Here is a 25,664-nt window from a genome sequence, read left to right as displayed (position 1 = left end):
ATTTTATATAAAAAATTGTATTTGCTTATCATACAGCATATATACAAAATATGAACAGTTCCAAGTAGTGTTTCCTTATAACAGTATTCCATCTTATCAAGGCTTTAGAGCCAAGCAATTATCAATCTTCTAAGTCAGGCATGGGCAAACTCGGCCCTCCAGCTGTTACGGAACTACAAGTCCCCCAATGCAGTTGCCTTTATGAGTCATGACTGTGGCTGTCAGACTCCTGCAATGCATTGTGGGACTTGTAGTTCCGTAACAGCTGGAGGGCCGAGTTTGCCCATGCCTGTTCTAAGTACATTCAAAAAGTAATATAACAGTTGTGTTATGTAGAATAAGATCAAAAGTAGTCTCATCTGTATCAATAGCTGTGTATCTAGTAGCTGTGTAAAACTTGTAGTAATCTTCTTAAAGAAATAGCATAAAAAATAGCTTCTAAAAAACTTCTTGCTAACATCTTAATAAAACTTAATGCTGAAAAATTAATAAAGTAAATCACCAGAATATTAAGCATATTACCCCTTCTCTGTCATCTCTTCAGCATCTAGAACCACTTGTGGGAAGGTAGCTTCTGCCTCATGTGTCTTCTCAGGAAATTGTTGGGCTTGTGCAAACTTTGAGCTTTCAGGCCCTACTTTTATAGGGGTTGGAGGCAATATGGCTGCCTAATCTGGACTTTCCCTGAATCCCAGGCTCTGATTGGCTTAAGCTTTCGTGCGTCAATGCTTTATCATGTTTTGATTACCTAAGTCACAATATTATTGTTTATAAATTCTTAATTACCTTATCTTGTGGGAATTTACGTCATTTGGAGTGCTTGACATTTAATATAGGGTCATTTCTGACGCACTTAATTAAAAATGGACGTCAACAGCCATCTTGTCTGTTGGCTGACCCAGACATGGAGACTAAACAATGTCATTCATGACGCATTTCTGATAAAGTGTTCGCTGCTAATTATGTTGGAATGTCTTGGAACTTCCCCAGACATGAGATTGGTCAGGTTGACACTGTAACCAGACCTGTGAGAGCCTTCAGCAATTTAAGGCTTATTGAAACATACAAGGCTTCTAATATACTCATTTAAATATAAAGCTTATTATAATTCTTCTTAAAACAATCATAAAAGAAATAATTGCACATTAAATCTTGATAATATAAAATCCTTTTCCATATATTTGTCTTTCTGATGAAGAAATAAATATCTAATTTCAACCGCCAGAGGTCAGCCTTTCATAACAAATAACAAACCGTATTAATAATGTTGACGCCAGATGGCATCATGGAGTCATCTTTAACTAATTGGGAAAACCCCTTGTTTTATTTTTTATATCTCTCATATTTTGACTTTCTCTGTCTGGGAAATGTTTTGCTGGCCTTGGCCTTCAAGCTAAGAAACATGTCAACATCTTCTAAAACTAAAACAATCTCACAAGAAGGTTTCACAGACCCAAATCATCACTAGCTTTTAAATATATTTTAAAGTAATAGATTCTATTATATAGGGTTTAACAATAACTATTTCTTTCTTTAAAGAGTCTGTATTAATCATTAATATTTAGATTAATATATGTGTAAGCATTAAGAATATGTGCATATATAATTACTGCAGTAATGTGAGTTTAACTTGCATCTCTGTCTTCACACAGAAGCTTCTTTAAATGTCAAGGCCACGCACTAGCATAAACAAGAATGCTCTGACTTTTTGTAACTAGAATAATCTTATAGGCCTCACAGCCTGGAATATGCTATGTCACAGAGCAATATAAAGTACTCTAACTTTTCACTTTACAATGAAATTTTGCATAGAACATTAAAACTTAACACATATACATATGACATCTTTTCCTGCATAAATAAAACCGCTAGAATTCTGACACAAGCTCCTTCTCAGTGAGAGAGAGTGAGTCACATTCAACACTTAGATACATTTATGTAAAAAAAATGTATCTATTTCAGCTTCGGAGGCGTCTGCAGAAATCTCCAGGAACTTTAAATCCCTGTGTAACCCTTCCAATGCTGGTCTAGTAAAAAAAAAAAATGCTGGTTGCATATAATATACTGTAAATGTTTTAGAGCAAAGTTGAAATGCAGGGTTATATTCCGCTTTAAGTTGTGTATAAGAGAAAAATAATTGGATGAAGGTGTCTGAAGCTCTGGCTGGAGTTGCGTAACGGATTTTAAACTTCCATTGGCAAGGAGGGTATTAAAATCGGAAATCTCTGTTGCTTTCCAGTGTTTTAAGTTTATATTTTCAACTAAATACGGAGCAATTAATAATGGAATTTTTCAATAAAGTAATTTACCCTGGGAGTTGTGTTTCAATAAGAAGCGCCAGGAGGCAACTGAGGATTGAATAGTTGGATAGATATGATGCTTATATGTTTTTTTGTTTTTTTTTTATAAGTTGAGCCACTAGAAAATTACTTAGGTCTCCTTTTACAATACTTTGTTCAATTTGTGCCCATAGAGGTATTTCTGGTGTTTTGGGCCACCAAGATTTAGAGATCTCGAGATTGCAGGCATGGTATAAAGACGGTATTGCAAGGGACTCCCAAACCGCCTAGTTTTGTAGGAAGTGACAGAGTTTTAAATGCTGTTCTATGTCTTTTACCCTGCCAGATATAGCGCACTATCAGCTTATGCATATCTTTAAAGAAAGATAATCTTACCAGAATATTGACTGTTCCACTTAAGGACTGGGCTGTGTTTTAGAGATCTGTCCTGCATGGGCTCTGCAGCCCGCAGCACAGATCGTGAATACAGCAGGGCAATCAGACTCCCCCCCCCCCCTTTTTTCCCCAGGGGATAACCTGCTGGGGGGGTCTGATCGCCGCCTCTCTGTGTGGCCGAGCGGGGGGGGGGGGGGGAGGGCTCCTCAAAGCCCCCCTCCGCAGCGTTTTCCGTCCTCCCTACCTCTTCCTGCCTCTCGCTATGGCTCTGATGTGCGCAGGACGGATATCCGTCCTGCGCATTGTAGGATAGGCTTCAGCCTATCAAATGACGGCGATCCCCGGCCATTCAGAGGCCGGGGATCGCCGATCTGCCCTACGGCGCTGCTGTGCAGCAGCGCCGTATGATGTAAACAGCTGGGATTTCTTCCCCGCGTGTTTATATTTTGCCGGCGAGCCGCGATCGGCGGCTCGCCGGCTGTTGACGGAGACACCCTCCGTGAACTGACATGGAAAGGTTTCCATGGTAACCCACTTAAGACCTGCTGACGCCTATGGGCGTTAGCTGGTCGTTAAGTGGTTAATATGTATCTGATTTTGGGTACGGTTTGCATTTTAAATGCCATTATTCTCCAAGCCCAGGATAGGTGATGTGAGTGAGGCTAGGTCTTTTAGTTCTAATTTCGTTTTTTGAGTGAGAGGAATGAAGCTGGCTTTATATAAGTCTGCTGCTTTTTTAGTTAATTTTTGAGTCAGAGGCCCAAGGGAAGGGATACTGGTCTTTAATGATGTGAGAAATATGGTTTGGGATATTCATGTGTGTTGGTGGTGGTGGTGGTGGTGGTGGGGGGGTAGTTTAAAAGGGTCAGCAACAGCTAAAATTGTGTCATCTGCAAATAGTCCTATTTTATGAGGATAGTCATTTGTTGGAATACCTTTTATATCGAAGTTTGAGCGTATGGCAACTGCAAGTGTTTCCATTATAAGGGTGAAGATGAGTGGGGAAAGGAGGCAGCCTTGTCGGGTCCCGTTAGTTATTGTAAATTCTTTGGAAATTAAGCCTGATGATGCCACTTTTGCTGAGGGACAAGTGTACAGAGCCATTATTCCTTGATTGATCAGCCATAAAATTCCTTTTAAACCACTTGCAACCAAATAAATACTCTAAGTCATTTTTACAGTACTTTTTCACCAACTTTTGGGTACTTTTTCAATTGTAAAATGCTGAAAAGTTATTTGAAAGAGAAGATGAAAATCATCTCCTAGGAGATATTTCAGGAGAATAAGTTAATTGCGTATGGGTCCTTCTGTCTTCAAATTCTTCTCGGATCCGCTCTTCCCCATCAGAGTTCTTCCTTTGTTAACCAGCTAGGATTTCTAGCTTCTTTTTTTATAGTTTTTTTTTTTTTTTCATCAACTATGATTTAAGCCTACTAAATTTAACTTCCTGAGTGGTATGCCCGACACTGTGTCGGGCTTGCCGCTTAAGAGGTTTTGTTGGCCTCAGGTGTCCCCTAGTGTAAATCTAATAGGTTTAGTGGCTTTATTACAGGTTACCTAGCACTAGGCTAGCTAGTATAGGTGGCCGGCACACCCAGATCCCCCGATCGAGCCACTTTTACATTACTCAGCCTGGCTCCAGCAATCGACGCAGCCTCCCAGGCACAGCTCTACTCTTCTCTATGCTATGGGGAGGATCGAGACTGCGCATGACGTCATGTACGGATCTTCCCCATAGAGAAGAACGGAGCTGTGCGGGGAGGCTGCGCCATTGCTGGATAGAGGCTAGGTAATGTATATAGCGGCTCTATCGGGTGAATTAGGGGGTGATCGGGGGGGGGGGGGGGGTGGGGGCACCTAAACAAGCTAGCCTAGTGCTAACTTGTAATAAAGCCACTAAACCGATTAGATTTACACCGGGGGACTCAAGGTAGCAAAACCTTCTGAGCGGCATAACGCTCAGGAGGCTAACAACGTTAGAGACAGTCAGGAAGCTCCTGTAAGCTGACCTAAAAATATATAAATATATATAAAAATAAAAAATTATGTTGCATTGAATGTACAGAGAAACTGCTAAAATCACAGACCCAAAAGACAGACCAATAAAATTCAATAAGCCCAATGAAGTTAATTCTCATTCATAGGTAGAATTACTTAGATTCAGCAATGCAGTGATCAGGAAATATTAATGGAAATGTAAGTGGTTAAAATATTTAAAACAAAATTAATTCTAGTAGATTGAATTTGATAAAAAAAAACAACCACAACCAACCTAAAAAAACCTCTGTCTACAGCAGATCGGTTCATGATGACAGAATCTTCTTGGTTGTATCCAGTATATGAAGCAATGGCTACAATAGAATTGATACCTATAATATAAAAACACAAAAATATAACAAAAATAACTGTTTACTTCATAGTCAAACTACATGAATTTAAAAATATACTGTCACTATTTTGATCTCCCAGTGTAAAAAGCAGTAAAAGTGCCCATACATCAGATGATGTATGGGCAGATCGACCAAGAGACAGATTTCTCTCCGATCAAATCTGATCAGAGAGAGATCTGTTACCTTGCCGCTGTCCCCCCAATGGTCAATGTGCCCCCCCCCCCCCCCGGTGTCCAGTGCACTATACATTACCTATCCACCTCTGCCACTGGCTCTGGGATCCTCCGTCCATTCACATGCCCCACATGGTTGCCAGAGTAAAGTGGATGTGTGTGTGACATCACACACGCGCCGTGTACGCCAGCAACTACGTGGGGCGCATGTATGAACCGAGGACAGCACCCGGAAGGCACAGCACATTAACAAGGACTGTGGAGTCAGTACAAAAATCATCCAACTCCGACTCCTCAGTTTATGAAACCACTAACTGACTCCAGGGCCCATATGCAATTCAATTTTTCACCTGTGTTTTCTCCTAGGTGATATTTTGAAACTTGTTGATAAAATGACTTTTAAACCATCAGCAAGGAAGAAAATGCTCAAAATAGTCTTGATAGTACTTTTTACCTACCTTTTGATACTTTTTCCATTGCAAAGTGGTAAAATATTATTTTAAATCGAAAATGAATTTTTTTTCTCGTAGGAGAAAACACAAGTGAAAAAGTGAATTGCATATGGGCCCAGGTACCCAAAGTGGCTCAGACGTCTCGACTCAGACTCCTTAGTCTAATTCTTTCCAGGGTTGTGGATTTGGTACAAAAATCCGACTCAGACTCCTGAGTGTTTATGAAACCACTGACTCAAACCCCAGGTACCCAAAACTGATCCGACTCCAACTCCACAGCCCTGACATTAACCACAAAATGGGACAGCGTCAGGGTTTCATTGCGTTCGTCCGAATATTCCTTGCCACTACCGCCACACACCAGCCCGACCACGACGGCCGAACATCTTGCAGCATTTCCAACCAATTAATGCAACAAATTTCAGCCCGAAATTGGTTGCATCGTCGATCGGGCATGCACTTGGAAGCACAGATTTTTATCCGATCCAACTATAACAATTGAATCAAATTGTCGATCGGTCGCCAAGTCGTGTGATGTATGGCAACTTTAACTCTGAAAAAGATGAGAGCCTTACACTGATGTCATTTTAAAGGATATCAGTCACGAGGAGAATAAATTTAAATAAATGGTTCCATAGAAATAACATTTATTTGCCAGCTTTTGTGAACACGGATGACGGAATGTAAGGCTGATCCATCTGTTAGGGGTAATTTTTTTTCATTATTGTTCCAGAAATATAACTGATGCCTAGTATGAGTGGTGTTTTGCAGAATCACAGTTACAGCAGTTATAAATTACAGCTGCCAGCCTCCGTAGTGTCTTGTAGGAATCCCACACAGGGAGGACACCACAGATTGATTTCAGGCAGACGCCGGGCATCGTGACAGTGAGCACATAACATATGTGCGTCATTGCCCGGCAACTGGACTCCGGCGTCTCTGCAGAGGCTAACATGTGCGAGTACAAGAAACTACGGAGGATGGCAGCTGTAATGCAATTCTGCAAAACCCACCAATGATAAATAGGTAGGCAGCAGTTATATTTCTGAAACAATAATAAACTACCCCTTACAGATGGATCAGCCATACATTCCGTCATCCATCAGTGTTTACAAACACTGACTATTAATTGTAATTTCTATGGAACCATTTAAAAAAAAAACTATTCACACTGTTGTAAGAACCTACACATGGGTTGCTATTGGAAACAGCACAATACACCTTTTACTCCGGCACCAGCAACTCATTAGAGCTGCAACTCACAGCGACAGCATAAAGGGGGGAGAGCGGAGACAGCCACCTTCACCTTTAAGGGGTTTATACAGCAATCAGAGTTATACCATCATTCATCTTTTGTTACATGTTGATTTCTTCAGAGTATAAACAGTCTTTCCTATGTCCTATGTACATCACATATTTACAGCATACAGACATGAAGCTATTATTCTAAATAGGAAGCGTAGAGAGCAGGATAGCATGCAGAAGAAGAAGATCCCTCTGCCATCCCATCTCTTACTTTTATATGAATATCAAAGAGTTAAATTCTGACATCACCCGAGCTATACCCCCAAGCCTACAATTGGCGGGCATGGGCATGTGACCCACATCATCATGTGACCCACATCATCATCTAGTGTGCCAGTGCTTTATGCCTAGATGCACGGAATGCAATGTTTTCCAAATATCGGCTCTGTTTACCTTTTCGTAGTCTGAATGTCGGGACATTTAGACCTAATAACCCATTATGTGTGCTTCTAGAGGAACATGCTTCTTGTAAATGACTTCATAATTTCTCTCCGAGAAACTATGCTTAAAGAGACCCTGCATCTCAAGTCTTTACTAGACTTTAGTACCTGAGGCCTAGGATTCAAGGGGGGGGGGGGGGGGGCCAAGGGCCGTTTTTGAGGGACTGGAGGGGTCGCAGCATGAGGGGAGAGCTTGATGGCACGTCGGTGGTCCCTCACCTCAGGCTCTCCCTTCTGTGCTCCCCTCCAGCACTGAATAAACTGTATGCAGGCGGCGGGGCAGCGGCAGATACATACCTTCCGTGCACTCCAGCACGGATGTTTCTCCCTCTAGTGTCTGATGCGACTTCCTGTTTATACAGGAAGTCGTGTCAGAAGCTAGAGAGAGGAACATCCGTGTAACGCATGGAAGATATGTATCTGCCGCTGCCCCACCGCCTGCATACACTTTATTCAATGCTGGAGGGGAGCGCCCTAGGTGAGGGAGGGGGGGGGGGACCGTTCCCTCTCCCCACCAACGTGCCACCAAGCTCTCCCCTCATGCTGTGACCCCTCCAGCCCCCCCAAAATGGTTCTGAGCAGGCCCCAGAGGGGAGGAGGGCCCGGCGATTCCAATTTACGCCCCTGAAAGTAGCCACCTTTTGCTTTGATTACTGCTTTGCACACTCTTGATGAGCTTCCAGAGGTAGTCACCTGAAATGGTTTTCACTTCACAGGTGTGCCCTGTCAGGTTTAATAAGTGGGATTTCTTGCCTTATAAATGGGGTTGGGACCATCGGTTGCGTTGTGGAGAAGTCAGGTGGATACACAGCTGATAGTCCTACTGAACAGACTGTTAGAATTTGTAATATGACAAGAAAAAAAGCAGCCAAGTAAAGAAAAATGAGTGGCCATCATTACTTTAAGAAATGAAGGCCAGTCAGCCCGAAAAATTGGGAAAACTTTGAAAGTGTCCCCAAGTGCAGTCTCAAAAACCATCAAATGCTACAAAGAACCTGGCTAACATGCGGACCGCCCCAGGAAAGAAAGACCAAGAGTCACCTCTGCTGCAGAGGATAAGCTCATCCGAGTCGCCAGCCTCAGAAATCGCAGGTTAACAGCAGCTCAGATTAGAGACCAGGTCAATGCCACACAGAGTTCTAGCAGCAGACACACCTCTAGAACAACGGTTAAGAGGAGACTGTGTGAATCAGGCCTTCATGGTAGAATATCTTCTAGGAAGAAGACTGCTAAGGACAGGCAACAAGCAGAAGAGACTTATTTGGGCTAAAGAACACAAGGAATGGACATTAGACCAGTGGAAATCTGTGCTTTTGTCTGAGGAGTCCAAATTTGAGATGTTTGGTTCCAACCACCATGTCTTTATGCGACGCAGAAAAGGTGAACGGATGGTCTCTACATGGCTGGTTCCCACCGTGAAGCACGGAGGGGGAGGTGTGATGGTGCTTTGCTGGTGACATGGTTGGGGATTTATTCAAAATTGAAGGCATACTGAACCAGCGTGGCTACCACAGCATCTTGCAGCGGCATGCTATTCAATCCAGTTTGCGCTCATTTTTGGTCCATCATTTTTTTTCAACAGGACAATGACCCCAAACACACCTCCAGGCTGTGTAAGGGCTATTTGACCAGGAAGGAGAGTGATGGGGTGCTGCGCCAGGTGACCTAGCCTCCACAGTCACCAGATCTGAACCCAATCGAGATGGTTTGGGGTGAGCTAGACTGCAGAGTGTTCTGACATTTTGGGAGGTGCTAAATTGTAAGCACCCCTGTAAAGCCTAAAGGTGCTCATAAGACTTTGGGCCCCTTAGCGCACCTAGGCTGAAAAAGAGTGTCACACGTGGTATCGTAGTGCTGAGGAGAAGTAGTATAATTTGTTTTGGGGTGTATTTTTACACATACCCATGCTGGGTGGGAGAAATATCTCTGTAAATGACAATTTTTTTTTTTATTTTTTTACACACAATTGTCCATTTACAGAGATATTTCTCCCACCAAGCAAGGGTATGTGTAAAAATACACCCCAAAACACATTATTCTACTTCTCCTGAGTACGGCGATACCACATGTGACACTTTTTTGCAGCCTAGGTGCGCTAAGGGGCCCAACGTCCTATGAGTACCTTTAGGATTTTACAGGTCATTTTGAGGCATTTGGTTTCTAGACTACTCACGGTTTAGGGCCTCTAAAATGCCAGGGCAGTTTAGGAACCCCACAAGTGACCCTATTTTAGAAAGAAGACACCCCAAGTTATTTCGTTAGGAGTATGGTGAGTTCATAGAAGATTTTATTTTTTTGTCACAAGTTAGCGGAAATTGATTTTTATAGTTTTTTTTCCCCACAAAGTGTCATTTTCCACTAACGTGTGACAAAAAATAAAATCTGTGAACTCATACACCTAACGGAATACCTTGGGGTGTCTTCTTACTAAAATGGGGTCACTTGTGGGGTTCCTATACCGCCCTGGCATTTTAGGGGCCCAAAACCGTGAGGAGTAGTCTGGAAACCAAATGCCTCAAAATGACTGCTCAGGGGTATAAGCATCTGCAAATTTTGATGACAGGTGGTCTATGAGGGGCTGAATTTTTGTGGAACCGGTCATAAGCAGGGTGGCCTCTTAGATGACAGGTTGTATTGGCACTGAAGTGCAGGAAGCGCAGGATGTTCTCAAATCGTGACCTGGACATGGCAGCAGAGAACATGGGCATGTGATGTATTGGGTGCGTCGACCAATAAGACTGCAATACATTATTTTTGACTAGACCCATGTTAAGGAGAAGGCCCCAAAAAATTTTACGTTTGTAAACTTGGAGTGGTTTCCACCGAAAAGGCTGGGCATGGTAGCTTCTTGGATTGGCTGTTGCATATCGTGTGGCATAACGGTTGGTCTCAGCCACAATTAAGTAGTAGAGACCAGCAGTGATCAGAAAAAAAAATTCTGTCACTGTAGTGGGGTGGGTGAGGGTTTGGCCAGGTGATCAAAAGCCTGCAGGGGGCAGATAAGGGCCTGATCTGAGGGATAGGAGTGCTAGGGGGTGACAGGAGGTGATTGATGGATGTCTCAGGGGGTGATTAGAGGGGAGAATAGATGCAATCAATGAACTGGGGAGGTGATTTGAAGGGGGTCTGAGGGGGATCTGAGGGTTTGGCCGAGTGATCAGGAGCCCACACGGGGCAAATTAGGGCCTGATCTGATGGGTAGGTGTGCTAGGGGGTGATTGATGGGTGTCTCAGGTTGTGATTAGAGGGGGGTATAGATGCAAGCAATGCACTGGGGAGGTGATCGGGGGCGGGGGGGGGGGTCTGAGGGCGATCTGAGGGTGTGGGCGGGTAATTGGGTTGCCGTAAGGGGCAGATTAGGGTCTCATCTGATGGGTAGCAGTGACAGGTGGCGATTGATGGGTGATCAGTGGGTGATTAGAGGGGAGAACAGATGTAAATAATGCACTGGGGAGGTGATCGGGGGGGGGGGGTGTCGGGGGGTTTGAGGGCGATCTGAGGGTGTGGGCGGGTGTTTGGGTGCCTGCAAGGGGCAGATTAGGGTCTGATCTGATGGGTAGCCGTGACAGGTGGTGACAAGGTGATTGATAGGTGATCAGGGTGTGATTAGAGGGGAGAATAGATGCAAGCAATGCACTGGCGAGGTGATCAGGGGGGGTCTGAGGGTGATCTGAGGGTGTGAGCAGTTGATTGGGTGCCCGCAAGGGGCAGATGAGGGTCTGATCTGATGGGTATCAGTGACAGGTGCTGACAGGGTGTGATTGATGGGTGATCAGTGGGTGATTAGAGGGGAGAACAGATGTCAATAATGCACAGGGGAGGTGATAATGGGGGGGGGGTGTCTGAGGGCGATCTGAGGGTGTGGGCGGGTAATTGGGTGCCCGTAAGGGGCAGATTATGGTCTGATCTGATGGGTAGCAGTGACAGGTGGTGACAAGGGGTGATTGATGGGTTATCAGTGGGTGATTAGAGGGGAAAACAGATGTAAACATTGCACTTGGGAGGTGATCTGAGGGCAGGTCTGCAGGCGATTTGAGGGTGTGGGCAGGTGATCATGTGCCCGCAAGGGGCAGGTTAGGGTCTGATCTGATGGGTGGCAGTGACAGGTGCTGACAGGGGGTGATTGATGGGTGATCAGTGGGTGATTACAGGGGAGAATAGATGTATACAGTACACCGGGGGGGGGGGGGGAAACATAGTGTGCAGCTGTATAATATTAGAGTAGGAGACTAGCATACAGTTGTACATATTTTGAGTTAATGACTACCTTTATGGCTGTCATCGATAATCCATGTACTACGAATATTGGATTAAGCTGTGGGGATTAATATTGTGTGCACTTTGGGTAGGTTGCAAATTTGGGTGTTTCCACACCATCATCGCCCTCCCAATAATGGTGCAAACAGGGTAGGCTGCGATTTCGGGTGTTGCTACACCAACATCGCGCCCCTGACAGAGTGAACATCATTCCAGGCACTGAGACTGTAAGATCTGGATGAGATGACTGGCTAGTGGTTATATTGTTGTTATTGACCATGCTTCATAGACCTAAAAAAAGTGTACATGTATCCCATTTGAAATGCCAATGTTCAATATATTTATATTCATTGGTTGTTTTATAGTTGCCCTAATCGCTGGCTTATATGCTGAGGCATACTATTATGGATTCGCTTATGTTTATGATAGGATACTATTAATGTTTTGAATTTTTTATTTATAACTGTGTAAGATCTGTATATGTAACTTCCTCGCATCAGTGTTACCTAATTGTAAAAGAAATCAGTGATAAGTACGCAATCTGATAAACTCCCCCTGCTGACTATGAGAGGCGGGGACGCTAGAACGCACACAGGGTCCTCTGCTTGGAACGCAGGGAGACGCAGGGCAGGAAGTTTAAGAATCAGAGTTCACTGAGCGTGCGTCCAGCCCCTGATGAGTCACGCCCTCGTGACGAAACACGTAGGGCGGAGCTAGGACGCACGCTGTTTTGCTAGCCTTACACTATACTTGGACGAACAGAGCTGCAGGACAGTGACCGACGGCCAGTATGAGAGTGTGTTATATGCCATGATACAAGTGTTGTTCCTGTACGTAGCTTTTGAGCAGGGCAATTTTTTCCAATAAAGTTACTGTTTTACGCTATGTCAAGCTTCTTGTTAGATACAGGATGTATGAGTTGGAGGCAATGGCTGCCGTTGTGTGCTGACCTACAAGAAGCCTAAGGGTAAGCAGGCATTTGTAGGGAGGTGCGCAGGCTCCCTAACCTATTCCGTATATTCTAATCCTTAAGGTGACGGCTTCCACCATCTGTAGAGTGTTCACACGCTGGGTGTGTACACGCTATGTGAAGCATCTCTTTTTTTATTTTCTATGTTTATGGTATGCCTTGGAAGAGCTTCCAAGGCATGGGGTGATTGGGTGCTAACAGTGGTCTGAAGGGGTGATCGGGGGGTGCTGTGGGCGATCAGGGGGCGGGGTAGGATCAGTGTGCTTACTAGGGGGGCTGCCTCCTGCCCTGGCGGTCCCTCGATCACTGGGACCACCAGGGCAGGAGGCAGCCTGTATAATACACTTTGTATACATTACAAAGTGTATTATACGCTTTGCATGCGGCGATCGAGGGGTTAACAACCCGCCGGCGCTTCTAAACAGCCGGCAGGTTGCCGTCGCGTGTGGGCGGAGCCTAATGCCGCCGGATGCGTGTGCGATCCCCGGCTAATTAGTCCCCCAGGTGCTGCCGCCAATTGGCATTACACTGTCATGGGGGTGCCACTTTGCCGCCGCCAATTGGTAGTGGGAGGTCGGCAAGTGGTTAATGAAGATGAGAGGCACACGCTAACAGCTCTCTCATAGCATGTGAGCAGCATAGATAATATGCTGTACCTGTGTACAGCGCTGCTGCCCCTAGAAGATGCTGTCTGAATTACAAGATTCAGGTTTGCAGCATTGTCAGGCCAGCAGGAGAGTGAGGAGGAGAGCGAGAAAGACCGCTGGGCGCTCAGCAAAATTAGCTGGGCGGAGAATTGGGGAGAACACTGTCTGCCATCAAAAATCTCCAGTGTCTCAAAAGGAGGTCTCTCAACTAGCTCTAATTGGTGCAGTATCAAGACACCATCCTCTCAGATTCATGTAGATACCTGCCTCTCATTCTCTTTTTGGGCTCAAGCAGTGCACTTCTCTCCACATTCTCCAAATGTTCAACACTGTCCTGAAGGAGTTGAGGTGAATTACCTCTAGCCTCAAACCTAGCACATCCCATGAAGTTCTCTATTGAGGTTATGACACTCACAGCAGTTTTTGTCACCATAAAAATCAAATTTCAACAGCAACTGTATTAAGTGATAAATATGCTAATCCTGCATTCAAAACTTTTAATTTTTTTGGTTTGGAGTTATACCTTAGGAGCACTGGCCCTTTAATTGCCATTGCCAAACAGTTGCATGCTGGGGGATCTTTTTATCTATAATCTATTCCTCCTCCTCCCTTTAGTTCCCCCTCCTTCTAATGACATAAGACAGTGCACTTCCTCGTATAGACAGTGGGAGTGTCTTAAGACTCGGAGGGGGGCAGGTAACAAATACACAATTAGCAAGAGGAGAAAAAAAAAAGAGTGAGGGAGAAAAGGATGTCAGGATTAGCTTCATTCAAAGGTAACCAAGATAGCAACTGTCTAAAATTGGATTCTCTGCATTTCCTTTATAAAATTCACAGGAATCATAACGTGGACAGTGTAATACATCTGTAATGTAAGTAGAACTAGTATTTATCTACTTATACAGTGGTGTGAAAAACTATTTGCCTACTTCCTGATTTCTTATTCTTTTGCATGTTTGTCACACTTAAATGTTTCTGCTCATCAAAAACCGTTAACTATTAGTCAAAGATAACATAATTGAAAACAAAATGCAGTTTTAAATGATGGTTTTTATTATTTAGTGAGAAAAAAAAAACTCCAAATCTACATGGCCCTGTGTGAAAAAGTGATTGCCCCCCCTTGTTAAAAAATAACTTAACTGTGGTTTATCACACCAGAGTTCAATTTCTGTAGTCACCCCCAGGCCTGATTACTGCCACACCTGTTTCAATCAAGAAATCACTTAAATAGGAGCTATCGGACACAGAAAAGTAGACCAAAAGCACCTCAAAAGCTAGACACCATGCCAAGATCCAAAGAAATTCAGGAACAAATGAGAACAAACGTACTGTAATTGAGATCTATCAGTCTGGAAAAGGTTATAAAGCCATTTATAAAGCTTTGGGACTCCAGCGAACCACAGTGAGAGCCATTATCCACAAATGGCAAAAACATGGAACAGTGATGAACGTGGAGGAGTGGCCGGCCGACCAATATTACCCCAAGAGCGCAGAGAAAACTCATCCGAGAGGCCACAAAAGACCCCAGGACAACATCTAAAGAACTGTAGGCCTCATTTGCCTCAATTAAGGTCAGTGTTCACGACTTCACCATAAGAAAGAGACTGGGCAAAAACGGCCTGCATGGCAGATATCCAAGGCGCAAACCACTTTTAAGAAAAAAGAACATTAAGGCTCGTCTCAATTTTGTTAACAAACATCTCAATGATTGCAAAGACTTTTGGGAAAATACCTTATGGACCGACGAGACAAAAGTTGAACTTTTTGGAAGGTGCGTGTCCCGTTACATCTGGCGTAGAAGTAAAACAGCATTTCAGCAAAAGAACATCATACCAACAGTAAAATATGGTGGTGGTAGTGTGATGGTCTGGGGTTGTTTTGCTGCTTCAGGACCTGGAAGGCTTGCTGTGATAGATGGAACCATGAATTCTACTGTCTACCAAAAAATCCTGAAGGAGAATGTCCGGCCATCTGTTCGTCAACTCAAGCTGAAGCGATCTTGGGTGCTGCAGCAGGACAATGACCCCAAACACACCAGCAAATCCACCTCTGAATGGCTGAAGAAAAACAAAATGAAGACTTTGGAGTGGCCTAGTCAAAGTCCTGACCTGAATCCTATTGAGATGTTGTGGCATGACCTTAAAAAGGTGGATCATGCTAGAAAACCCTCAAATAAAGCTGAATGACAACAATTCTGCAAAGATGAGTGGGCCAAAATTCCTCCAGAGCGCTGTAAAAGACTCGTTGCAAGTTATCGCAAACGCTTGATTGCAGTTATTGCTGCTAAGGGTGGCCCAACCAGTTTTTAGGTTCAGGGGGCATTTTCTTTTTCACACAGCTCCATGTAGGTTTGGAGTTTTTTTTCTTACTAAATAATAAAAACCATCATTTAAAACTGCATTTTGTGTTCAATTATGTTATCTTTGACTAATAGTTAATGGTTTTTGATGAGCAGAAACATTTAAGTGTGACAAACATGCAAAAGAATAAGAAATCAGGAAGGGGGCAAATAGTTTTTCACACCACTGTATATGTATTTTTTTATTTCTAGGTTAGCATAGATGTCACTTGTCCTTTAACCCGGACAAACTGTCCATAGGGGATGACCCTCTTCACAATCCCGGGATAAAAACTTGCGGCCTGAAAAAGGGCATCACTCTCTGTGAGTTTTCAATAGGTGCAGATCAGCAGAAAATTATCTCTCTTCCAAATGGTCAGATTTAAAAAAAGACAGCTCATCTTGACTGACTGTATGGGTCAGTTAAATATTATGGAGGTTGTTGCTAAGATCACAGAGAAACTGATCCATATCAACCCTAGCCAGACCAGAAGCACAGCATCTACAGTGGTGTGAAAAACTATTTGCCCCCTTCCTGATTTCTTATTCTTTTGCATGTTTGTCACACTTAAATGTTTCTGCTCATCAAAAACCGTTAACTATTAGTCAAAGATAACATAATTGAACACAAAATGCAGTTTTAAATGATGGTTTTTATTATTTAGTGAGGAAAAAAAACTCAAAACCTACATTGCCCTGTGTGAAAAAGTGATTGCCCCCCTTGTTAAAAAATAACTTAACTGTGGTTTATCACACCTGAGTTCAATTTCTGTAGTCACCCCCAGGCCTGATTACTGCCACACCTGTTTCAATCAAGAAATCACTTAAATAGAAGCTATCTGACACAGAGAAGTAGACCAAAAGCACCTCAAAAGCTAGACATCATGCCAAGATCCAAAGAAATTCAGGAACAAATAAGAACAAAAGTACTGTAATTGAGATCTATCAGTCTGGTAAAGGTTATAAAGCCATTTCTAAAGCTTTGGGACTCCAGCAAACCACAGTGAGAGCCATTATCCACAAATGGCAGAAACATGGAACAGTGATGAACCTTCCCAGGAGTGGCTGGCCGACCAAAATTACCCCAAGAGCGCAGAGAAAACTCATCCGAGAGGCCACAAAAGACCCCAGGACAACATCTAAAGAACTGCAGGCCTCACTTGCCTCATTTAAGGTCAGTGTTCACAACTCCACCATAAGAAAGAGACTGGGCAAAAACGGCCTGCATGGCAGATATCCAAGGCGCAAACCACTTTTTAGCAAAAAGAACATTAAGGCTCGTCTCAATTTTGCTAAAAAAACATCTCAATGATTGCGAAGACTTGTGGGAAAATACCTTGTGGACCGCCGAGACAAAAGTTGAACTTTTTGGAAGGTGCGTGTCCTGTTAAATCTGTCGTAGAAGTAACAGCATTTCAGCAAAAGAACATCATACCAACAGTAAAATATGGTGGTAGTAGTGTGATGGTCTAAGGTTTTTTTGCTGCTTCAGGACCTGGAAGGCTTGCTGTGATAGATGGAACCATGAATTCTACTGTCTACCAAAAAATCCTGAAGGAGAATGTCCGGCCATCTGTTCGTCAACTCAAGCTGAAGCGATCTTGGGTGCTGCAGCAGGACAATGACCCAAAAGACACCAGCAAATCCACCTCTGAATGGCTGAAGAAAAACAAAATGAAGACTTTGGAGTGGCCTAGTCAAAGCCCTGACCTGAATCCTATTGAGATGTTGTGGCATGACCTAAAAAGGCAGTTCATGCTAGAAAACCCTCAAATAAAGCTGAATTACAACAATTCTGCAAAGATGAGTGGGCCAAAATTCCTCCAGAGCGCTGTAAGAGACTTGTTGCAAGTTATCGCAAATGCTTGATTGCAGTTATTGCTGCTAAGGGTGGTCCAACCAGTTATTAGGTTCAGGGGGCATTTTCTTTTTCACACAGGGCCATGTAGGTTTTGAGTTTTTTTTCTCACTAAATAATAAAAACCATCATTTAAAACTGCATTTTGTGTTCAATTATGTTATCTTTAACTAATGGTTAACGGTTTTTGATGAGCAGAAACATTTAAGTGTGACAAACATGCAAAAGAATAAGAAATCAGGAAGGGGGCAAATAGTTTTTCACACCACTGTATGTACCTTATCCAAAGGGGGACATGAGCCCCAAACAGATCATGCCCATGAACCTCCTAATGTTTCCAACATCCTAAATGGAAACAGTCAAAAGTCGGGGCACAAATTACCCTAATTGTCATGCCCCTGGTGTGAAGGTAAAAACCTTTCTTGAGCATAAAGCAGTTCTATGTTGAGACCAACTCCAACCTGTCTTTGATGAACCTACTCCTCACTGAAGTGACGGCATAATTTTGTGTCAGGAAAAACGCCGCTGCTGCCAATCCAAAATCATGTGGAATAGAAGTATTCTCCATGACACTCCATGTCTATCCAGAACAAACAGGCAGGACAAATGTGGAAGTTGGAAAGAACACGCAATACATCCTGTGTGTCCTGCTCAAAAGATGGAAGTTCCCTCATTAATTGTTGAACATTGTGATCAGTAAATTTACTTGAGTCCCTTGAAAGTACTGCCAATCGCAACCACACTTAGCCTTGCCAGTGGTGAACGTGCATCCTTGTGTAACTTTGGGATCACATAAAACACTAAGATAGTGTACCTATCCTCAATTACACTCATGAAGTCACAATCCTGTTTTTTGCTCACCTGGTCTCTGAGACCTCTTGGAAGGAAGAGTAAAGGCTTCAAAATTTTAGTGGTTTATCGTCCCGGGAGGATGCCCAGGGAGATGCACACATGGAGGGGGCAGGAGGAAATTAGAGGGACATCGGAGACACGCGCGCGCGGGGGGGGGGGGGGGCAGGGAGATGCACACATGGAGGGGGCAGGAGGAAATTAGAGGGGGACACCTTAAGCACGCAGGGGAGCCAGGCACATGCCACATGGGAGAAACAGGACTGATGGGGAGAGGGACACAGGAGGACACATGGGGAGAGGACACAGACTGACACAGGAGGACACATGGGGAGAGGACACAGACTGACACAGGAGGACACATGGGGAGAGGGACACAGACTGACACAGGAGGACACATGGGGAGAGGTGCACAGGAAGACACATGGGGAGACTGACACAGGAGGACACATGGGGAGAGGTGCACAGACTGACACAGGAGGGCACATGGGGAGACTGACACAAGAGGACACATGGGGAGACTGACACAGGAGGACACATGGGGAGAGGACACAGACTGACACAGGAGGACACAAGGGGACACTGACACAGGAGGAAACATGGGGAGACTGACACCCACAGGACACATGAGGAGAAGGGGTAGTCAGGACACATGTGGGAGACCGGACTCATGGGGAGACGGGCAGACAAGGTGCACATGGGGAGAAGAGACACACAGGACACATATGGGAGACAGGACACATGGGGAGACGGACACAGGAGGACATATGGGGAGAAGGGGCAGTCAGGACACATGGGGGAAACAGGACACAGAGGGAGACAGGCAGACAGGGTACACATGGGGAAGACAGGGTACACATGGGGAGAAGGGGCACACTGGATACATAAAAAAACGCATGGGGCATACAGCAGGACAGATGGGGCACACAGGAAGAGACATGAGGTACACAGGAGCACACAACATGTACAAGACGCTCCTGGAACATGGACGCACCAGGTTTAGTATTTTTTTTCCTGGTTTTTGCCTTCTAAATTTGGGTGCGTCTTATATTACGGAGCGTCTTATACGGCGGAAAATACGGTATGTCTGGGCACACACTACTCTAATCCAGTGCCACTTCCCTATGGAGTTCCACAGGGTTCTGTACTATCACCATTACTTTTTGCAGTCTACATGCTCCCACTGGGCAAAATAATCCAGAACTATGGCCTAGGATACCATTGTTATGCAGATGACACACAACTGTATCTGTCCTTCAAGCCTGGCACCCAAGACCCATCAGCATCCATAAATGCGTGTCTAGTGGATTTACAAAATTGGATGAACACCAGCTGGCTGAGGCTGAACTCTGACAAAACAGAGGTGTTGGTGGTAGGTGGTCCACACATGATGGATAAAGTTCAAAACGCTCACGACCTCAAACTAGCAATTGGGGGTGATACGGTACAGTATAAAGACTCTGTGCGAAACCTTGGGGTGATCCTGGATGGAAATCTAAAACTCAAACAGCAGATATCAGCTGTCGTCAAGTCTTCCTTCTTCCATCTAAGAAATATAGCGAAAATCAAACACCTTATCCCAGCTGAAGACCTACCTGTCCTGGTACATGCATTTGTATCCTCCCACCTAGACTACTGCAAAGCCCTGTTCATCGGATCTACAGATAAGGTTCTGCGCCCCTTACAGCTAGTACAGAATGCTGCAGCCAGACTCCTAGTCAATGCCCCCTGCAGCTCACACATCACCCCAGTACTGCAAACTCTTCACTGGTTGCCAGTAAAATGGAGAATCAATTTTAAGATCTGCCTGCTGACATTCAAGGCTCTACATCACATGGGACCCAAATACATAGCAGATCTATTGGAACTTTATGCCCCTCCACGCACCCTCCGCTCTGCCAACAAGATGAAGCTGGTTATTCCCAGGATAGACTTAAAGAGACTCTGTAACAAAATTTTGTGCCTTATTTCTTCTGTCCTATAAGTTCCTATTACTGTTCTAATGTGCTCTGTCTTACTGCAGCCTTTCCTACTTGCACTGTCTGTAATAAATCTTATCTCCTTTCCTCTGTCGTGTCTGTCGGGCTAAGGCTGGAATGTGTGGAATGTGCAGCACTGCTTGTCATTGGCAGAAGCTTTACACACCCCCTCCAAGCTCTGCATGAGTCATACCAGATAGCTGTTCACAGCCTATGATACTCTGGTTAGAAGCCATGTCATTTGTTTGTAAACACTGCCTAAAACTGTTCATTACAAGCCAGGATTGCAGCAGGGAGTGGCAGAAACAGCACAGAGGGGCACAGGAGAAAATAAGGAATAGAATGGTATACTTTTTATAGTAAGAATATTAGAGTACAGATTCTCTTTAACATTTGGTGCTCGGGCCTTTTCCTATGCAGCCCCTACTCTATGTAACTCACTTCCACAATCAGTACGAGAGGCTCCTTCTCTGGACAGCTTTAAAAAAAAGGCTAAAAAACTCACCTCTTTTCCCTAGCCTTTGAGACTGCATAATGCAGGGTTCACAGCACTTTGAGTCCCCAGGGAGAAAAGCGCTATATAAATATTATTGTTATTGTTATTTTTAATTTTTTTTTAACTATACTTGGAAAAGAGGATTACCCAAACAGCAATATGTCTCCACATGACCTAATTGTCTATTGATCTCCTCCAGGTATTGCACTTTATGCCAGAGTGCTACACTGCTTCCTTTGTCACTGGGTTTAATGACCACATCATCCAGACCCTCCACCTTACATGAGATAGTAAAGGCTGGCGCAGCCTCCAGTGAAATTCTCACTCGTAAGACCTTCACAATGCAATTTTATGACGGGGGGGGGGGGGGGGGGGAAATTGTGTTAGATGAGAGGTATATTTCACCTGGAACCAGACGCTACGTCCGGTAGCAGCTCCGGAATAAATGTTTTGGCTGTCTTGTCACATGAACAGAGGTTAAAAACCTTACTTGGGTCCAGAGCTGACCAGATGCAGAGTGAGTGGGCGCATCTTGTCACCAGATCCTGGATGGATCGATTGCTCTGTTCATGTGGGCTTCTGCTGGAGCCAGGCTCACAAACAGTTAACAGAGCAGCTTTGAAAGTCTGATCAGAGGAGGAGGAGAAAGAGAGGGTGTGACCAGCAAGGTCTGTCAGTCTGCAGAGAAAGACTTTACCTTTGTTTTCAGGAAGCTGGTGTGCTCTGGAGAGAATGCAGGCATGGAGTTTTGCTTGTTCCTGATATTGAAGGCTGAATGTAATGCTACGTACACACCATACAATTTTTTGTTAGATTTTTTGACGATGGGTCCGTCGGACTCTCCCGCTGGACGGACTTTCAGCAGACAGTTGTGTGTGTGTACGCACTGTCGGCGGACTGATGAGGCTGTTCCTGAACGATCCGCCCAGCGGATCGTTCAGGAACAGCCTTATCAGTCCGCTGACCATGCGAATACACACGCACTACTGTCTGCTGAAAGTCCGCCCAGCAGGAGGGTCCGACTGACCCATTGTTGGCTTCTGTAGTGCGTCTGTACGCACCTTTAGCTGGTGGCCAGGATTGGCACTTTTTGCTTTGTTTGAACTGTACTTTACAAACCGCCAAAAGACTGCTGTTTAAGAAGTCTGCTGTCAAATAAACTTGTTTGTTTTGGAAATTACACCCGTCTGTGCTGCTATCTCCCCCTGAGTACTCACCATTTGCAGCTGATCCCTCACACTTTACATAAACCAAAGCCTGAGAGCTGAATATATATTTGTATGCCTAATCGGGAACCTGAGCAGTCTCAGTGAGTGGTACCTTGGTAAACACCGCCTGTGCATCATTTTCTGCATCACCTTCAACACATCCCTCATCACCCAAGGCCTTCATAGTCATAATCATTCATGTGCATTCCAGGGGGAAGGATAGGTCCTGAGTCCTCCTGCATCTACACCTGGGTGGTCAGGATGCATTAACGACATTGTGACCGGCCTCAAATACAGGTGTACAACAGACAGCAAATTAAACCTTCTTGAGTTAACCACCATATTCGAGGGATCCTATATTTTTTGTTCTGTTGTCTCAATTGTCTATTTGGAGGAGGTTGTTGCTTGATTATTGGTTTCAACTTATTTTTCTTTGGGAATATTTTTTTCCCAAAGTTCAATAGTGGCTCTTAGGATTATATAAAACGTAGCATTTATTACAAATGTTCGTCAACAGCATAGAAGTAATCAATTAAAAATAGACAATGTTATTAATGCATAGCGTGCAAACAAAACCCACCATAACCATAGGTGCTCTTTCCTAACTGGGGATCCCCTTAAGAGAGAACCTGTAACAAACAAAAGTTCCCCGGGGGGTACTCACCTTGGTAGGGGAAGCCTCAGGGTCCCAATGAGGCTTCCCCCTCCACTGTAGCTGCAGGCAATTCAGCGCTGGCTCCCCCGAAGTCTCCGGTAATCCAGGCTCGACAAGTCTGACCAGCTACATTTATTTACCTTCCCTGGCTCCAGCGGGGGTGCTGTTGTGGCTCTCAGCACAGACATAGGCGGAAATAGCCTATCTCCGTTGGGTCCGCTCTACTACGCAGGTGCAGGAGACTTGTGTCTGCGCAGTAGAGCGGCCCGACAGTGATCGGCTATTTCCGCCTATCTCCGAGAGAGCCGATACTGTGCCTGCGCTGGAGCCGGGAAGGTAAATATTTACATCCCCACCGTTCGGAGGGCCAGAGCGAGACCGCCATGGGACACAGGAGGACGGGGGAAGCCTCGATAGGATCCGGAGGCTTCCCCCTACCGAGGTAAGTACCCCCCAGGAGATTGTCACCGTTTTCTTTAAGACTAGTGTCCAGATTTAGTTGAATGCATTAAAAATCCCTCAGGCCAGTATTAGGAGACATGTAATGTATAGGTTGAAGCAAGATGGAGGGCTGGCAGTACCTAATGTGGCTTTTTATTGCTATGCTGCAGTACTTACGAGAGCTATAGATTGGAGCAGACATACGACATGCAAGCAATGGACGAACCTGGAATGGGACTTGTCTCAACTTAATTTGACTAACCTGATGTGGGCTACAAAAACATCACTTAGAGAACTATTCTTACCACCACTTTGTTTACGTACTCTTCAGGTTTTCTCTACATTTTGCTGCTTTCCAGATCTTTCACCCTGGTCATCCCCCTTGTTGCATTTGATAAACAATATGGCTATGCCAGTGCAGTGTGATGCTAGATCATCCAATCCTTGGGCAACCATCTCGGACTTAACTTTGGCTTCTTTGACATGCCAAGGCAAATGGCGGTCACTAGATAACCTAAAACAAATGTATGCTAATCCTGACTTAGACTGGTGGGGCCTCTTCCAAATTAAACACCATCTTAGACATGAGGGAATCGAGCCATCATATGTCAGACAGAAAACAGAATTTGGAAAACCATGCATAGGGTCTGATTCAATGAACAAAACACTATTCTAGCTGTAAGCGCTTCTCCTAGAACAGCATGATAAGTCCAATATACATCTCGATAAATGGAAACGGCAACTACAAACAACATCTATATTTATGTACACAAAAGTTCTATCCTCCCGAATACAGGAAACTAATTACAAAATACAGGTAGTCTCCAGTTAAAGAACGAGATAGGGACTGTAGATTTGTTCTTAACTTGAATACGTTCTTAAGTCGGGACGTTTGAAACCGCTTCTTCAAACTTCCCCCACGGAAATCACTTCATTGCAACGGGATCGGGCCGTTAGTCTGGCGCCTGTAAACCGGGGACTACCTGTACTGCTCAACTCAATAATGGGCCTACGATTATGTTTTCCTCTGAGTTTTTGGAAAATTAATCACCGTGCTCTTAGCATTTATATGAAGCTAAAATTCAATAGACAGGTCACTTAAAATCTGACCAGAAGTGTGATTGCTTTCTAACCATACCGTCCTGACATACTGTTCTCATTTCTGGTCTTTCGTTTACTGTTAGATGGTTTGTTTTACTTTAAAAAAAAAAAAAAAAAAAGTTCATAAAAACCTTGGTTTTCATGCTCTTATGACTTATTAAGTGAAAGCATATTACACTACATAAGCATTATAGTAATTACATATACTAGTACACTACATAAACAATATACTAATCATTAGGTTTAGGATGATTACTGACATTTTTGCCTGTGATTTTGCATCGAAACAAATGCAAAATTTCTTGTTTCCCTGATCATTGCTGGAAACAAATGGTAGTCTGATATATCATTGGAACTATTTAATGTTATCCAGATAAGTTGTAATACATTTGCTTCTTGTTCTATTTGTTTTGGAAAACTAAAATATATATATATAAAAAAGCCCTCAGGCAGTATAGCAAATAGTTTCCGCAATAGGCATACACACAGTAGCATCCGTTACTGAGTAAGTTCCATCCACATATCCAGCTCAAGTAAAGTTGTTAAGGCACAGACGAGGCGAAATGTTAAGCAAAGAGTGCTCTTATCACTCCCATAAATGAATCACTTAATGCTCGCATAGAGCGTTCTTACCACTCCTGCAGATGCTTCACCATACACAGGCTACTGATAGTACGGGACTCTCACAGTCAGCTGAAGCTGGAAGAGCAGTATCAAATGGCAGTACACGCAACATGCATGCATACTCTGGCAACTCTGCCCCTAGGTCTTATAGTTTGTACGCTTTATCTCTACTCATAAGTCTAAGGGCTGGTTCACACGGACGCTTGGCGGCATTTACCGCCAAGCATTCGGAACTAGTCGGCTAAACGGTCCCATTCAAGTGAATATGAGCATTTAACACTGCGTGGTTACAAGCAATTACCGTTGATTGCGCAAACGCGGCGTTCCGAACCCCCATGCCGCTTCTAGGGTCGCCTAGCCGCCGCGTCTTCATGTCCCCTTGCGGGGATGAGAAACGCCAATCGCGACAGGAAGCAGACAATCGCTGTACGAGACATCACAGGACGACGCTGCTTCCAGCCTCCAGAAGCTGCCAGAGGTCCATGTGAACCAGCCCTTAGAGCTAGTTCACGATTGCCTGCGTTCGGCTCTGCGATTTGCAGGCAAAATCTAGCGATTCAGCACGATTTGCACTTGTGATTCCCATCAATAGAACGAGAATCACAGTGCAATTGCCCCAAAGATGTTGCATGCAGCACGTTTGCAATTGATTGCAGTATGAATGTATCCATAGGGATATACACTAGTAGCAGCACTTTGCTGATCGCCGGCGATCAGCAAAGCGCTGAAAGAGTGCTCAGTGTGAACTAGCCGTCACAGTTGGTACGGTTTATCTCTGTTCTTTGAGAATTTGTGTTTTTTTGGTT

General features: G+C 44.3%; 1 protein-coding gene across 1 annotated transcript in view; it reads right to left on the bottom strand.

The window, feature by feature from the left end:
* POLR2B (RNA polymerase II subunit B) overlaps positions 1-25,664 on the bottom strand; it is a 470,934-nt gene that overhangs the window by 164,577 nt on the left and 280,693 nt on the right. Inside the window, exon 12 of the mRNA XM_068233836.1 lies at positions 4,948-5,044. Within this exon, the coding sequence (XP_068089937.1) occupies positions 4,948-5,044 (97 nt within the window). The remainder of the gene's footprint in view (positions 1-4,947; positions 5,045-25,664) is intronic.

The sequence above is a fragment of the Hyperolius riggenbachi genome, chromosome 1 (genome assembly GCF_040937935.1).
Source record: "Hyperolius riggenbachi isolate aHypRig1 chromosome 1, aHypRig1.pri, whole genome shotgun sequence".
Taxonomy (NCBI): Eukaryota; Metazoa; Chordata; class Amphibia; order Anura; family Hyperoliidae; genus Hyperolius; species Hyperolius riggenbachi.
The sequence above is the reverse complement of the archived record's forward strand: the minus strand, read 5'-3'. Positions and strand labels throughout refer to the sequence as shown.